Source organism: Polypterus senegalus, chromosome 1 (assembly GCF_016835505.1).
Source record: "Polypterus senegalus isolate Bchr_013 chromosome 1, ASM1683550v1, whole genome shotgun sequence".
Classification (NCBI taxonomy): Eukaryota; Metazoa; Chordata; class Cladistia; order Polypteriformes; family Polypteridae; genus Polypterus; species Polypterus senegalus.
Genome location: NC_053154.1, coordinates 115566094 through 115583904, shown reverse-complemented (window position 1 = coordinate 115583904; position 17811 = coordinate 115566094). Strand labels below are relative to the sequence as shown.

The following is a 17811-nucleotide window of genomic DNA, read 5'->3' as shown; positions in this document are numbered from 1 at the left end:
CCGGCAGAATATTGCCCGGAGCATCAGACTGCCTCCGGTTGCTTGCATTCTTCCCATAGTGCATCACTTCCCCAGAAAAACAATGCACAAATACCCAGCCCTGCACCTGATCTAAAAGCAAATGTGATTCATAAGACCAGGACACCTTCTTCAATTGCTTTATGGTCCAGTTCTGATGGGGTATGTGCCCATTCCATTATAGGCACTTTCGGAGGTGTCCAGGGTTCAGCATGGACACTCTGACTAGTCTGCGACTATTTAGCTTCATACGCAGCAAGCTGCAATGCACTTTGTGTTTTTACAACTTTCTCTAATGGTCAGCATTACGTTTTTGAACAATTTGTGCTCAAAAGCCCTAATGCGTACTAAACATTTGGAATGCATTTTGTCACGAGCTTGTGGATTGCAGATTTTACTCTGTGCCTTGGCATCATTTCAGGTTGTAATTCCAGCCCCTGGGAACAGTAATTACTGGGTGAAGCCCACTAGCAGGTTCTTATCTGAAGAGTGGAGCCTCAGGGAGAGGTGCATAGGTGACATAAGTAATTACCTGGTTATGTGTGTTCGTGGATTCCTGTTTAATTAAGGAGATGGGTACTGTTTCTGCTAGGTTGTTTGCTTGGGGCTTGGACTCTAGATATCATGAATTAAACAGTGGAGTTGCAGTGAAAGGTGAGGTCCATGCTTAGTTTTAGGATAAAACAAGAGAAGTGAAACAGAACAAGCTATAGGGATGTATTGGATGGCACTGTTTGGGGATATAATTAAACCTGACAACAGGAATTTTTATTGTTTGTTGTGCTTTTTATTATTTATTAATGTGTTTTTCTTTTTTTGAGGCAAATGCCTTTTTGATTATTCATGAGCTATAATCAGATTTCTAATTATTAGAAGCATGTGAAATTCATTTTGGAATGGAGATATATGTAAAAACCTCTTTTAAGGACTCCATTAAGGATTTGGTACTAAAATTTACCATTGGTGAACATGGCAAACATTACCATTTCTGATCATTTTAATCCGATTTTGACTTTTTAAAGGCTTTTTAGAGAATGTGTCCTTCTGCAGTCCAAATTCTTGCTTATGGTAGAGTGATAAATTTAATCCTTTCTGTAATAGTTTGGGTTGGTATGTACTTTAGAGTGCTTTACAGAGCTTGAGCAAATCCGCTATTGCAGGCTCCTACCTTGTGCATGTTATAGCCGGGTTGCATTCGGACTGTGAATGAAATGACAGGGAAAGAACAGGCATAGAAAATGAATGTATAATGTTGGTACTCACTAGAGAGACAAATATATGTCTTGGCAGCACTGTGCTTTATAATATTGATGCCATAGAGTCTGTTCTTTTCTTCTGCATGGACTTCAACTTGACATTTGATATGCTAAATAATGGCATTTAATAATACATAATGTGGAAAAATATAATATCACTTTAGGTCGAATAGGAGACCAAGTGGTGAACCAGCTGAGGGCAGGGAAGGCTGCAGGGATCTGTGGTATCTGGGGTGAACTTCTCCAGGCTAGTGTAAGGCTGTCCTCCTGGCATTGCAAGCAAATCTTGCTCCCATTTGGGAGATGGTTATCATCCCAACTGACTAGGAAACGGGACTTGTTTTTCCCAGTTGATTCAGGGGTTCATCAGGGGTGTGTTCTTGCTCCTACTCTGTTTAATGCTTGCGTGGACTGGGTGTTGGGCAGGGTCTTGGGGTCCAGCAGCTGTGAAGCATCTGTTGGTGAAGAAAGTTTCACTATCTTGACTTTGCCAATGATGCTGTGATCTTCGCTCAGTCAATGGAGACTCTTATCAGGACTGAGTGTCTGGGCTTCCTATTGTCCTGGATAAAAAACAAGATGCAGGCCTTTAAAGACCTCTTGGTCACAACCATCAACAGTGTGTCTGTCTGCGGTTAGAGTGTTGACCTTGTCGAGAGGTTTGCTTACTTTGGCAGTGACATTCATGTTACTGGTGATTTTTCCTATGAAGTCAGTACATGGATTGGGAGAGCATGGGGTTCATGAGGTTGCTAGGAAGGGGTGTGTGGCATTGCTAAAGGACAAAGGTCCAAGTCTTTGGAGTCATGGTGTTTCCTGTTTTGCTATATGGTTGCAAAACATGGATGCTATCCAGTGACCTGAGACAAAGACTGGACTCCTTCAGTACTGTGTCTCTTCAGAGAATCCTTGGGCACCGCTGGTTTGACTTTGTGTCGAATGAGCGGTTGCTCAGAGTCCCAAATGAGGCACATTACTTGCATTGTGAGGGAGTATCAGTTACGGTACCATGGCCATGTGGCTCAAATCCCAGAGGGTTATCCGGCTCACAGGATTCTCATTATTGAGGACCTGAGCAGCTGGACCAAGCCAAAGTGATGTTCACATAACACTTGACTGCATCAGATAGATTGTCATGTACGTAGGGTGAGACTGGCTGCGTGTCTGCCTAGAGTGTTGCCAACCAGGATGCCGAGCTGTTTTGTCATGTGGTGGGTGCGGCACTGCACTGTACCAGTGCATAGTTCCCAATGTGACCTGACTCAACCGTTAAATAAATAGGTAAATGAATAAATATGCACACACACTTTACTCTGAATACACACCCAAATTACTATAAACACTGCGGTGGGCTGGTGCCCTACCTGGGATTTGTTCCCTACCTTGCTCCCTGTGTTGGCTGGGATTGGCTCCAGCAGACCCCAGTGACCCTGTAGTTAAGATATAGCGCGCTGGATAATAGATGGATGGATTACTGTAAACAAGAGAATTAAAAAGAAAGAAAACTTCTGATTTGACAGTCACAGTCACAGTGAGGCATGTTGGCATAAAGGAAGCCCCCTTAGCATTTCTTGACACACTTATGCTGAATAATTCATTGACTGAAAGTACTCAGTGTTAGTGTGCGAGAGAGGATGTACCCTGTATATAGTCTGGGAAATAAGTATTAAGTAATAAGTGGGAGCCAGAATGCTGGCTGGATTGTAGGGGATCAAATACGTATTTCTCTCAATGACATGCAAATCAATTTATAACTTTTATGTAATATGTTTTTTTCTGGATTTTTGGTTGATATTCTTTCGCTCTCCATTAAAATGAAACTACCATCAAAATTAGAGACTGTTCATTTCTTTGCACGTAAGCAAACTTACAAATTCAGCAGGGGGTCAAATACTTACAGTATTTCCACCACTGTAGCATTGTTCATATTGGCAGTCATATTTGTTTTAATTCTCTTCTTCTCTACTACCTCCAGGAGGTCCAGAGTGTGTCCTATAGCTGAGCTTGCACTTTCAGTTAGTTTGTTGATTTGGTGGGCCTCTCTTGAAGTGATGTTACTGGCCAGGCACGCCACAGTGTAGAAAATCACACTGACAATGACAAACTTATAGAAGATGTGAAGGATGTTACCTCCCACATTAAAGGAACACAGTCTCCTAAGGATAAAGAGCCTGCTCTACCCTTTCTTGTATAGTTCCTCTCTGCCACCTCTATATCCACTCCTACCTTCTTTCCTTTTCAACTTGGTAATAACCTTTGACTTTTTCTTCCATGGAAGTAATATTGTGTTTCTTTTCTACAGAGTACAGTGAAATTCTTAACTTCATGTCCGAACAACATGTAAAACATCACCACTTTCCTGCACCATGATATATAAGAATGTATTAAAATACAGATTTTCAATTTAATTATTAGGAATCACAAAACACCTTGCCCGATGTTTCTGTTGCTATTATTTCTTATTGCCATTGCCAGAAACGTTGTAGGAAAACCCTGTTTATACCCGGCAGTTGAAATAAAATTTATCAGTCAGAACCATACACTGCTATGCTTCTAAATAGACCTTATTCCATTCCATCTCAGATCGGTCTTTTTAAAATGGAGTATTACCTTCTAAACATCTGTATACATCTTCAAAGCACTTTTTTCCAAGTCCAACTTCTCTCCCTAGACAGTATTACTTCTGACACTGTTTGTCTAATCAAAAAGTCAGAACAGGGAAGAAGTGTTTTTATTGCATTTCGTTGAGTAAAAGAATGTATAGATTATAGAAAGATTTTTCCCGTTTGATTTTAAGAAAGCATATTGTTCCTATCTATATCACATTTTATGTTTTACACCTTCTTTCTAAAGAATTATTCTATTAGTTGGCTTTTCTGAATAGACCTTCAAGCCTTTTACTGTACAGAACATGATGCTTTATTTTAACATTTCTGTGTTATGTGCGTTTATAGCTAGTGTGTGTATTTTTATTTACACATTAATATATTCTCCTTTTCTATCTTATATTAAAGATTTTTACTATTAAAAATCATTTTCTATGATTATGTGCAATACAGAAGCACTATTCTGTTAAAATTGTTGGTATTAACAAAAAGGTGGTACCAAAATATACTCATTAAAAATGTATATGTAGCTTTTAGGTAGCTTTTTTGTAAACATGTTTTATTATACTCAGAACATTCCACTGAAAGATAAAAAAAAAAATGTTTGCTGCTTTCTGAAACATAATGTTATTACTAATTGACATTTTGCATGAGTTTCCTAGAATCCTGCTGGATTAAGTAAAACAACAACTTCTTGCTAACTAATGCACAGTACTTTTTTTACAAAAAGATGTGATTCCAGTCCCTAATGTATCATTTCATTTCTAAAATACTTGTTGTGTCACCTTCACTTATCAGGGATTACATTGCCAGCAATACTTAACATCCTCTATCCAATTTATGTTTCTTGACAACTTACAAGATATCTTACGTAGTACACAATAGGCATTTTTAATTTTAAGGCTGACTGGCATGTCTGGGATTGTTATGTCAATGACTCTGATATGCCTTTCCATTCATCCATGTTCTCTTTTTTTCTAATGCTTTACCAGCTGTCTGCTTCATTTTTTCCCTTTGTCTGTTTGTGCTGCGGTTGAACACTGTGCCATCTCAATAATAAGCCCCAAGAGTACTCAGTCTCTTGCCATGCCCAATTCCACTTGGGATGTACTGACTGACATATGACACAGAAAACCTGTTTTACAATTAGCCTTGCTTTATTATGTCATCATTTTTGTAATCATGTCACCTTACAATCGTAATTTCGGTGTCTAATGCTGGAGCTAATTAGAAAATGACAAAGAAACATCCAGAGATATTAATGAAAGAATGAAAAAATTACAAGACATGCATGCAGCTGAATTTATTAGTTTAAATCTTTTAGCATTTCCCATTAAAGAGAATGGATGAATAAATGTATTGTTTTAAGGCAGCTATTAATTCATAGAGTAGTATTGACACACTTTTTTTGTTGTATGCCAGGGTGTACAATTCCATTGTTTACAGAAACCAATATGTTTTCGGTGGTTATGAATGGTTTACAGCCTATTTTATTTATATAATCAAGAAGAATGTTTTTTTAAAAAAAAAAAAAGTTAAAAGGTTTCAATACCAGTTGGCACATGGAGGCACAGTTCCTTATATTTTGGTTGATCTTTAGTTTTTCCAGCACTAAGGTTCTTTACAAAGCAAACACGACACAATCTAATACATACCATCCTACCTTGATATGGACCATTTCTCTATTAGGTCTCCAACTTTTTTTTGTTTCAATACCGCAGTTGCCATTGCATTAGCCTCACATATCAAGTTTTCCATAAGTTTGAAACCAGGTCTTTCTATCTGCTTCACATTAGTTCTACAGCTTTCTTTTAACAAATGAGCAATAAGGACAGAGAATCTTCACTAAGTATATATTGCTATATAGCATATAGCATACTTCAGCAGTCTAGCTTTATCCATTTATTGGTAACATCTCGGAGTTGAGTGTCTTCTTGTTCTGAATTGCCACTGTTATTTATAGAGATGTGTTAATGGCACTCATTGTTTAGACTTTGATCATTCTTCCGGCACCTCAGTTGGACCATTTGAAATATCTATCTCTTGGTCACACTTTTTCAGGATATTCTATACTTCAGCTGTTTTGGGCAAAGAGTGTTGTATAACTCTCGGATAGCCTTGGAACTAAAATCACTCCTAATGCATTAACAGCTGTATTGTGAGTAGTACCAGATGGGACTGTGCTATGAAAAACTGTTGTAATATCATTTACCACCCTACTTCCATGAAGATTGATTGTGTTCACCTAGAAACATTCTAATCCACACTCTATAACCCATTGGAAAAGTAATGTTCTCAAACTGAAAAAAGTCTACTTTTGTTTACAAGGATTATTACCTCAGGAATTTTTAAGAGCTTGGCAAAAATCCATTAATGGACCTTTAAAGTAAGCACACAGGGCATTTGCTGAACTGTTTTATTTTATTTTCTGATTCATTCAATATGAAGAAACACCATCTATAGGTACTGTCTTGTAACACAGTTGTCAGAGTTGGGTGGGGTTGTTTGCTGGGCTTCAGCAACTGTCATCAGAACTTATTCTTGAACTTGTTTTTTGGATTAGATTGTGTTTCAATAATGTGTTTTGTACTTTAAATAAAATAATATTAAAGAAAAAAAAAACCTCACCTTGATTAATATGCAACAGGCCCTTTCCTTTAATTTATCAATTACTAATCTATGCCAGACCTTAAAAATGCTGTTTTTCATTGTTAGCAGCATGGCCTTGTCTTTACTATCACAATCAGATCATTGCTGCAGAATCCACGCTCTCTGAATTTGACCAAGAGAATTCAGGGCCGCAAAGAGAAGTAATCCAACACTATGTGTAGAAGACGACCTGGGGGTTATTTTTAGCATTGATAGCCCTACTCAACATGCACATAATTTCTAATAGGCAGAAAATCCACACACTTAGGTTGTGATTGATGAAGCGCCTCTCTAAAGTACATTGTGGTATGAAAATGCAGCTGTATAATTAAGTTATAAATTAAAAATGTATTCAAAGAGCTTTACTTTTCTTCATCATTCTAAAAGCCCTTATACAGCCTTCAAACTTTACACATTTATATAACCCAGTTACTTGTTTGCCTTCCAAGTATCCCTTTGCTGTTATAACACACATTGAGTTAGTAAAACAGGAGGGATAAGTTACTGTCCACATTGTTCTTACCAAGAATGAATGATTTAATGTTTGAGGACCTTAGCCATGACTCCACTGTTATTATTGCTAGAACTCTGGCAAAGCGTTACATTTCAAATAATGGAATTTCTGGATCAAAGACAAATCAGCACCCGATTTCCATATTAAAATGTGACTTTAGAATACAGTAATATATACTGAATGTATTTTTTTACTTTGTACTTTACTCTTGTAGTACTCATTGCAATTTCAGGCACAGAGTTATTTTAATAAATGTACCTTATTTGTTTTTTTTTTTTTAACATTTGATTGATCTACTGACTAGACTGCCTGATATAATGTACTGAATATTTATGTAACATTGAGCAGCTTAAGAAATATGCAGAGAAACCTTTAAATCCCAGAATACGGAACATATTCATATTTTTCAAGCACCTTTACTAGTTGTAGCCATGCTCCATATCTGTGAAACAGCCCATATCCTTTCTCCTTGCACTCCCTCCCTTCCCTTCATCTTTTTCACATGTCAAGTGAAGACAGCTTTCCGAGTTTCATTTCATGCTTGTTATGGCATGTGTATTTTCTGTGATTCTAAACCATGTAAGTTGTTTGATTATGCTGCTATTTGTTAACTCTTTCTATATTGCACTATTCATTTTGTGTCGATAGTAAAATAAACATAGAGGGAGCTACAGAGGCTTAGGGCCCCGGGAGGCCTAATCCCTGTTTTTGCAGAGGTTGATGGTTATGGGTGGTGGGGTGTATGAGTATAGGACAGTTGCACTTGAAAATAAAATGCACAGGACTTTACTTCCGTCTGGTTAAGCAATGGAGGTGCAAGGATAAAAAGGATGTTTTTATAGTGGGCATAGTGGTGTGCACAGTCAACAGTGGGGGGAAATTACATCAGGGTCAGTGCTGTTCATCTGGGTGAGACATTTTTGGCTATGGAGGAAACAGGCAAGTTTGTGACTTCATTAGTTTGTCCTATATCACTTTGCTGCATTTCCTTTAATTTAGTCATCCGAATAGTCACATTCTTGACAAGCTGTCTTAAGTTCCCAGTCTGATTGGGCGAAACATTCATTTGTGATTGTAGTTAATCATTTCTTCTGATGGGTCATAACATAACATTCTCAAACTCACTTAAACTAGTTCACGTATGTCAAGTCATTTGAGAAAAATGCACTCACTAACATAGGGAATGACAAGAATTCTCCACTTTTAAAAACACATACTTTGGCCTTTAAGCTTCTTTTGGCATGTCCATCACATGTACTTGACAGTTTGTGGTGAACACAGTGAAGGAGGATTAATCTATTCAGTACATTTGATATGAGTGCTTTGGTTAATTTAAATATTTAACTAGGATTTTCACTCTTGTCCTCCATTTTGTGGTGTAAAATAAAAAGCAAGGTAATCTGCATTGATTGCTGCATGATTTTTTTTTAAACAAATCAGCACATCTATTAAGTCTAAGGACTTTGGCAAACCCTTTTGTGGTTTTAATTGTTCCTGTAAGTGAAATTGGGCACAGCACTGGATTTTAATGCTTACTGAAAGGTTAATTACCACAAAAGTGCAAATATTTTGTATCTGCTGTATCAATAACAAACATAATACTTAGCCATTTTAAGTTAATGCAACACTGATTCTGAATTTTATTATTATATTTATAACTCATCTTGTGACCTTATATTAGACAAGCTTGTTATGAGAACGATTGAATGAAAGGACATTGATAACTACCCACCCCCTAGTGTATTGGATAAGCAAGCAGCCGTCATTTGGGATGATATCATATTATCCTCTAATTATTATTAGCATGGTAACAGCTGCGCTTTCCATGTCTTTGCCAAGTCAGCCGAGGCTAAAGCTAGCCTCACTTCAAGTGTCATATCATTCTTCTTGTCCTTCTGCAGAGCATGTTTATCTCTGGCCACAGCATTTACACCTTTGTGATAAGCTAAGCCAGTTTTTCTTTTGTTGTTAGCTCCCCCTAACAGCTTCCCTGTTCTTGGAAAAGCTAAACCTGCCATGTGTTGATATATGAACCTAAAATGCCAACTGTGGTAAATGTGTCGTTTAACCCGCAGAAGACTATCACTTGTTGTTATTGAAATATGGATACCTCTGTTTCTCTAAGAATTTTTAGAAAAATGTTGATGGATAGCATTATACGTAAATTAGTTAACATATATTTTATATATTATACTCTATATATGATTTTTAGAAAGCTAATATACATAAAAAGCAATGGGTGAGCTATAACATCAGTATTAAGAATGTTTATTTGAATGTAAATAGAGTGTAACCAACAAATAAAAATGGTGATGGCACAGTAACGATACAGTTGATACTAAAAAATTGGCTTAGTTGGTACAATTGTGCGGTGATGCTGACTGCTGCATTTGGTGTGAGTCAAGATTCCTGGCAGCAACATTTTAAACTTGTAATTTGTTGGTGAAATTCCTTTGCAAAGAGAGTTTCAGGAATCCATGTTAGAAGTGATGAAGGAGTTACAATTTGAGACGGAGAGATAGGTTTGTAGTATTGCGATGCATTACCTGATTAAATAATGTTTTTACTTTTAATACCATTAACCTAATGCAGCTAGTTTTTCTAACTCATTATTTGCTTATATGTGTGTACATATAACATGTGGCCCGGTGGTACAATGGCTAGTGCTGCTGTCTTACAGCTCTAGGAGACGGAGTTTGACTATTGGGTCTGTCACTGAGAGTGCGGAGTTTGTGCATTCTCAACATTTGGGTTGTGCCTGTTAGGTTATTTGGTCACTCAGTATTTGCCCGGCGTGTACTGTGGGTGTTTCTTCCTGCCAGATTCATGTCCTGTTTAGGTTGGGTTCCTCTCTTACATTTTAATCTAATGCTGCAACAACAAAGTGGAAAAAGCATGTAGAAACACTGAAACGATTTGCAAAGTACTGTATTCAACAACAGCAATCATGCATATTTTTATTATTGGTTGAGAAGTTCAATAACTGACAATTTGAAAGAAATAGTTGCTTTAAACATCCATTGTGCAAGGGAGAAAGTGGTAAACATTATCACTGACAGAGACCCAAAGGAGAGTCAAAATGATATTAGAAGATGTAGAGTAAGAACATTCACTGAATAGTATATAGTATATTTTTGTAACAGTATTAATAGTTGTAGTAGTAGTAGTAGTAGTAGTGCTGTCATGTCCGCAGAGTACTATGAAATTCTTACAACCCCAATTCCAATGAAGTTGGGACGTTGTGTAAAATGTAAATAAAAACAATACAATGATTTGCAAATCCTTTTCAACTTATATTCAATAAGTTACACTACAAAGACAAGATATCTAATGTTCAAACTGATAAAGTTTATTGTTGTTTTGTAAATCTTCACTCATTTTGAATTTGATGCCTGCAACACGTTCCAAAAAAGCTGGGACAGGGGCAGCAAAAGACTGGGAAAGTTGAGGAGTGTTCAAAAAACACCTGTTTTGAACATTCCACAGGTGAACAGGTTAATTGGAAACAGGTGTTTGTCATGATTGGGTATAAAAGGAGCATCCCCAAAAGGCTCAGTCCGTTCACAAGCAAGGATGTGGCGAGGTTCACCACTTTGTGAACAACTGCATGGGAAAATAGTCCAGCAGTTTAAGAACAACGTTTCTCAACATACAATTGCAAGGAATCTAGGGATTTCATCATCTACTGTCCATAATATCATCAAAAGTTTCAGAGAATCTGGAGAAATCTCTGCACGTAAGCGGCAAGGCCGAATACCAACACTGGATACCCGTGACCTTCGATCCCTCAGGCGGCACTGCATTAAAAAGCGACATCATTCTGTAAAGGGTATTACCACGTGATCTCAGGAATACTTCAGAAAACCATAGTCAGTTAACACAGTTTGTCGCTACATCTACAAGTGCAAGTTAAAACTCTACCATGCAAAGCGAAAGCCATATATCAACAATACCCAGAAACGCCGCCGGCTTCTTTGGGCCCGAGCTCATCTCAGATGGACTGACACAAAGTGTAAATGTGTGCTGTGGTCTGACGAGTCCACATTTCAAATTGCTTTTGGAAATCATGGGCGTTGTGTCCTCTGGGCCAAAGAGGAAAAGGACCATCCGGATTGTTATCAGCGCAAAGTTCAAAAGCCAGCATCTGTGATGGTATGGGGGTGTGTTAGTGCCATGGCATGGGTAACTTGCACATCTGTGAAGGCACCATTAATGCTGAAAGGTACATACAGGTTTTGGAGCAACATATGCTGCCATCCAAGTAACATCTTTTTCAGGGACGTCCCTGCTTATTTCAGCAGGAAAATGCGAAGCCACATTCTGCATGTGTTACAACAGCGTGGATTCATAGTAAAAGAGTGCAGGTACCTTCTGCAGAGCATGTTTATCTCTGGCCACAGCATTTACACCTTTGTGATAAGCTAAGCCAGTTTTTCTTTTGTTGTTAGCTCCCCCTAACAGCTTCCCTGTTCTTGGAAAAGCTAAACCTGCCATGTGTTGATATATGAACCTAAAATGCCAACTGTGGTAAATGTGTCATTTAACCCGCAGAAGACTATCACTTGTTGTTATTGAAATATGGATACCTCTGTTTCTCTAAGAATTTTTAGAAAAATGTTGATGGATAGCATTATACGTAAATTAGTTAACATATATTTTATATATTATACTCTATATATGATTTTTAGAAAGCTAATATACATAAAAAGCAATGGGTGAGCTATAACATCAGTATTAAGAATGTTTATTTGAATGTAAATAGAGTGTAACCAACAAATAAAAATGGTGATGGCACAGTAACGATACAGTTGATACTAAAAAGTTGGCTTAGTTGGTACAATTGTGCGGTGATGCTGACTGCTGCATTTGGTGTGAGTCAAGATTCCTGGCAGCAACATTTTAAACTTGTAATTTGTTGGTGAAATTCCTTTGCAAAGAGAGTTTCAGGAATCCATGTTAGAAGTGATGAAGGAGTTACAATTTGAGACGGAGAGATAGGTTTGTAGTATTGCGATGCATTACCTGATTAAATAATGTTTTTACTTTTAATACCATTAACCTAATGCAGCTAGTTTTTCTAACTCATTATTTGCTTATATGTGTGTACATATAACATGTGGCCCGGTGGTACAATGGCTAGTGCTGCTGTCTTACAGCTCTAGGAGACGGAGTTTGACTATTGGGTCTGTCACTGAGAGTGCGGAGTTTGTGCATTCTCAACATTTGGGTTGTGCCTGTTAGGTTATTTGGTCACTCAGTATTTGCCCGGCGTGTACTGTGGGTGTTTCTTCCTGCCAGATTCATGTCCTGTTTAGGTTGGGTTCCTCTCTTACATTTTAATCTAATGCTGCAACAACAAAGTGGAAAAAGCATGTAGAAACACTGAAACGATTTGCAAAGTACTGTATTCAACAACATCAATCATGCATATTTTTATTATTGGTTGAGAAGTTCAATAACTGACAATTTGAAAGAAATAGTGGCTTTAAACATCCATTGTGCAAGGGAGAAAGTGGTAAACATTATCACTGACAGAGACCCAAAGGAGAGTCAAAATGATATTAGAAGATGTAGAGTAAGAACATTCACTGAATAGTATATAGTATATTTTTGTAACAGTATTAATAGTAGTAGTAGTAGTAGTAGTAGTAGTAGTAGTAGTAGTGCTGTCATGTCCGCAGAGTACTATGAAATTCTTACAACCCCAATTCCAATGAAGTTGGGACGTTGTGTAAAATGTAAATAAAAACAATACAATGATTTGCAAATCCTTTTCAACTTATATTCAATAAGTTACACTACAAAGACAAGATATCTAATGTTCAAACTGATAAAGTTTATTGTTGTTTTGTAAATCTTCACTCATTTTGAATTTGATGCCTGCAACACGTTCCAAAAAAGCTGGGACAGGGGCAGCAAAAGACTGGGAAAGTTGAGGAGTGTTCAAAAAACACCTGTTTTGAACATTCCACAGGTGAACAGGTTAATTGGAAACAGGTGTTTGTCATGATTGGGTATAAAAGGAGCATCCCCAAAAGGCTCAGTCCGTTCACAAGCAAGGATGTGGCGAGGTTCACCACTTTGTGAACAACTGCATGGGAAAATAGTCCAGCAGTTTAAGAACAACGTTTCTCAACATACAATTGCAAGGAATCTAGGGATTTCATCATCTACTGTCCATAATATCATCAAAAGTTTCAGAGAATCTGGAGAAATCTCTGCACGTAAGCGGCAAGGCCGAATACCAACACTGGATACCCGTGACCTTCGATCCCTCAGGCGGCACTGCATTAAAAAGCGACATCATTCTGTAAAGGGTATTACCACGTGATCTCAGGAATACTTCAGAAAACCATAGTCAGTTAACACAGTTTGTCGCTACATCTACAAGTGCAAGTTAAAACTCTACCATGCAAAGCGAAAGCCATATATCAACAATACCCAGAAACGCCGCCGGCTTCTTTGGGCCCGAGCTCATCTCAGATGGACTGACACAAAGTGTAAAAGTGTGCTGTGGTCTGACGAGTCCACATTTCAAATTGCTTTTGGAAATCATTGGGCGTTGTGTCCTCTGGGCCAACAATTATTGTCCTCAGTTCCCAAACGCTTATTGAGTGGTGTTAAAAGGAAAGGTGATATAACACAGTGGTAAACATGCCCCTGTCCCAGCTTTTCTGGAACGTGTTGCAGGCATCAAATTCAAAATGAGTGAAGATTTGCAAAACAACAATAAAGTTTATCAGTTTGAATATTTGATATATTGTCTTTGTAGTGTATTCAATTGAATATAGGTTGAAAAGGATTTGCAAATCATTGTATTCTGTTTTTATTTAAGTTTTACACAACATCCCAACTTCATTGGAATTGGGGTTGTATTTGCATGCCAAACTGACATGTAACACATCCCTACACCTCATCAGCTTAAAAAATATGAATACATCAAAATATATTAAAAAAAATAGTAAAGACTGAAAAAGACAGAAGGTTTAAGGCAGGTGGTATAGATAAAACAGTGATGTCATGTTGACATTTACAGTATATTGAATTAGTAGAAGTTTCAAAGATAATCTGATGTCAGCCGGAAAGCCATTGTATCTAACTGGGGTGTGATGGTTTCATTAGTTTTAGTCTAAATCAGCACTTTGGCAGCAGAATTATGATCCTATGATGCAGGAAAACCACTAAAACAAGAGTTGAAGGAGGAGAGTCAGGATTTAGCTTTGACAGTATTTTGTAGATGATTGGCTTTGACTGTAGCTGAAGCGTGACATTTAAAGTCAAGAGAGCTGTTGAAGATGACTGAATAAAGAAATCTGTGGAGCGCCTCGCTTTGCATGATTACAGAACCTTGGATAGTATTACCAGCACATTTTTAGTTTGTTTTATACAGCTCACATCGTTCTTGAATAAGAAACACACTTGATCTTTTTCTAAATTATTATAGTATTTGTATTAAATATTTATAATAAGTTACTCTTTTGCATTTGAGGAGAAATTATACAAATTTTTAGATTATCATTTCATTTTTTTCTCTGTGCTGTATTAATTTCAAAAATGCTGTGTGAATTCCCTTTCTTCCCGTGAAGGACTTACAACAAGGAATCCCCAAACAGCATAATTTTTAGATGACATACTCATTTCCATTTTGGTGTTGACTTTTCTGTATTATGCTATCTGAATGACCATGATAGGATGGCATCTAACTCAGGGCTAGTTACTTCCTTGGGACAGATATTGCTGCTTTAGGTTCCTTCTCCTAGTGACATACATCAGTTTTTTAAATCCATTAAACCCAAGTATTTTAAAGGAAAATTAAAATGCTGGAAAACTCACTGGAATTACTAAACAGTATTAATAGTAGGTACTCTGATTCATTTTTATGTGGGAAGAAGCATGCAGAAAATATATTTGTGTGCTCACTTCTTGTCATGCAGGCATAAGGCCTTTGCAGAGTCTGGTGTTTTTTTAGGCTTATATTCAACAATGAAGTCTACAATCAAAGCATTTTACTTTACATCTAAATTCTTTTTTCTATTTCTTAAATTTCAGACTGCAGCTGAATATGTGAAGACCCACTTGCCTGAAGTTCTAAAGCAGCAACTGCTGACTTATGAAAAGGACAAAGAGAACAGTGTGCTGTCATATCCAAGTATCTTAGAACAACAGATCCTTTCAATTGACAAAGAAATGCTGGAAAAGCTGTCAGCCTCTTATGATGAAGCAGGTGAGAAATTCTACTGCTTGGTTTGATCCTGCAACCTATCTGTCTTTTCATAAGTCTACTTTTTTGTTGCCTTTGTAATATTTCAGAAGGGAGGTATAATGTGTTACAGTCTATTTTCGATTAACTGGTTAAGTTCATTCATGCTATATTTTCAAAATATTTTTTCACACAGCATACAAGTTAGGTCCCCTTTCCCACCAAAAATATTAATTAAAACAACATAGTAGTAAATAAGCATTAAGAGATTGATGTAATAGCTGGAAAATTTACAGGTACTGAATGTCATCAAGGATTAGGTGAAGAATTAGCTGCCTGAATATGCAAGTCTCATAACTCATGATAATAATGTAAGAAGCCTTTCCCCAACTGGGATGCTTTTGTCTTTCAGATCCATCTGGAAGGTAGCATCCCTGTCCCTCTCTAGAACAGGAACTCTGAATAAGATTTCTTTTGATTTTATTAAATTTGAGGGGACAGACAAAAATTCAAGTTTTGATCATTTTCTTAATGAATTTTTATATGTTGTTGAAAAATGTAAAAAATGTGTCTATAAGTTAAGGGATGAAGTGTTTTTGTAAAAGAACTGTTTATTAATTTTATTTATGCATTGAAGAGAGCCCAAAACACAACAAGATATGTTTTTCTAATTTCAGTGTAGTGTAACATATCATATGCACTCTGTAATATTAGATCTATCCATTGAAGAAAATGCTAGCAGTGAAATGAGAGTTGCCATGCTAGACTGGACCGACCTTGTTCAATCTGATATTAGTAAGAAAAGGTCTGCTTGTGGAAAGGGATCTACACTATAACTCCAGCGGTGCTCAGGAATTGAAGTAATTAGTGTTCAGCAGGGCGTAAACTGAGGGCATTGCCAGAGAATATGCCTGAAGATATCTCCTACAGATAAGATCTAATCCTAAGTACATTTTTGACAGTCAAAGATGTGAGAGTAATACACAATCTACAGTGGTCAGCTACATTTTCCTGTTTTTTGGCACAGAATTCTAAAGAGCGTATTCTATCAAAGGCCAAACTCATTTCATTGCCTGCAAATCTGATTTTTAGGGGATGTTTTCATTGCTTTGTCAGATTACATAGAGGGTGTGCTAATTTTTTTACTTTGGTTAGTTGTAAAAGTGAAAAATAGGAAGAAATAGACTCCCAAAGCAGCATTTTTTTTCTGCTAAGGTTTCCTTTTTCACATAAACAATATCACAACTCCATACAGTCTCCATTTTGGAGCTAATCCTGGCATTATTGAATGGAACACAGGGACTAAACCATGGTGGGGCCCCAGGGCACATGCATGATAGGTGCACACACCCTCAGTCACTCGCATCAGGCCAGTTAAGAGTCGCCAATTAGCCCTAACCCACAAGGAGTAACCTAACATGAAAACTGAATTTCCTAGATAAAAACCCATACAAGACCCAATGAGAACTTACAATAGCTACACCCAGCAATCCGGTAGCATCAGGGCAGCATCCGTTCAATAACAACTTGGGGGCCAAAAACACAAAAAAGATGTGTTTATTAAAGACAATAATTACAATGGAGGAATTCTGAATCCTTGTCTGAAAGTACTACCCAAAGCACTCATTCCAACTTCTCCCATCTGTCTCACTCTCTCTTTCTCTATCACCTTCTCTCTCTGTCAATTTTTGTCTCAAGTTCTTTTTCTTCCCATCACTTAAGGCTTCATCCAGTCAGTCCATATGACTTCATACTCAATAACCCTAGACTAGGCAGCGGCCATAAACACCATCCCATTGTCACTTTTGACAAAGCTACTATTTTCTGAGGTGACCCTTTATTTGCTGCATAGACACTAAGCTAGAACTTTTGTAATGACCAGTAGTGTCTGTACGCCCTTGAAGTTTTAAGTCTCCCAGGCAGCCTCAATGGTTCCTGCCTCCATTCTAGCCCGGTGATAACACCTTTTTTAAAGCACATGTGCCATATATACAATTTTATTTACTCTCTTTTTATGTCATTTCCCCATGTACAGTAATCCCTCCTCGATCGCGGGGGTTGCGTTCCAGAACCCCCCGCGATAGGTTAAAATCCGTGAAGTAGAAACCATATGTTTGTATGATTATTTTTATATATTTTAAGCCCTTAGAAACTCTCCCACATTGTTTATAAATATTCTCTGCACAGTTATACAGTAAACCCTCATTTATCGCGGTTAGTCCGCTCCAGACAGATAAATGAATTTCCACAAAGTAGGATTCTTTATTTAGAAATCTAATATTTTCGCAATTAGAGCATAGAAAACCTGTTTACATGTTACGTTTTTTAACATTATTAGAGCCCTCTAGACATGAAATAACACCCTTTAGTCAAAAGTTTAAACTGTGCTGCATGACAAGACAGAGATGACAGTTCTTTCTCACAATTAAAAGAATGCAAACATATCTTCCTCTTCAAAGGAGTGCCGTCAGGAGCAGAGAATGTCAGAGAGAGAGTAAAGTAAACAATGAAAAATCAATAGGGCTGTTGGGCTTTTAAGTAAACGAAGCACCGCGATAAAGCTGCCGC

General features: G+C 37.4%; 1 protein-coding gene across 1 annotated transcript in view; it reads left to right on the top strand.

The window, feature by feature from the left end:
* The window catches only part of ppm1lb (protein phosphatase, Mg2+/Mn2+ dependent, 1Lb), a 230829-nt gene that overhangs the window by 131825 nt on the left and 81193 nt on the right, over positions 1-17811 (top strand). Inside the window, exon 2 of the mRNA XM_039756664.1 lies at positions 15093-15267. Coding sequence (XP_039612598.1) covers positions 15093-15267 — 175 coding nt within the window. The remainder of the gene's footprint in view (positions 1-15092; positions 15268-17811) is intronic.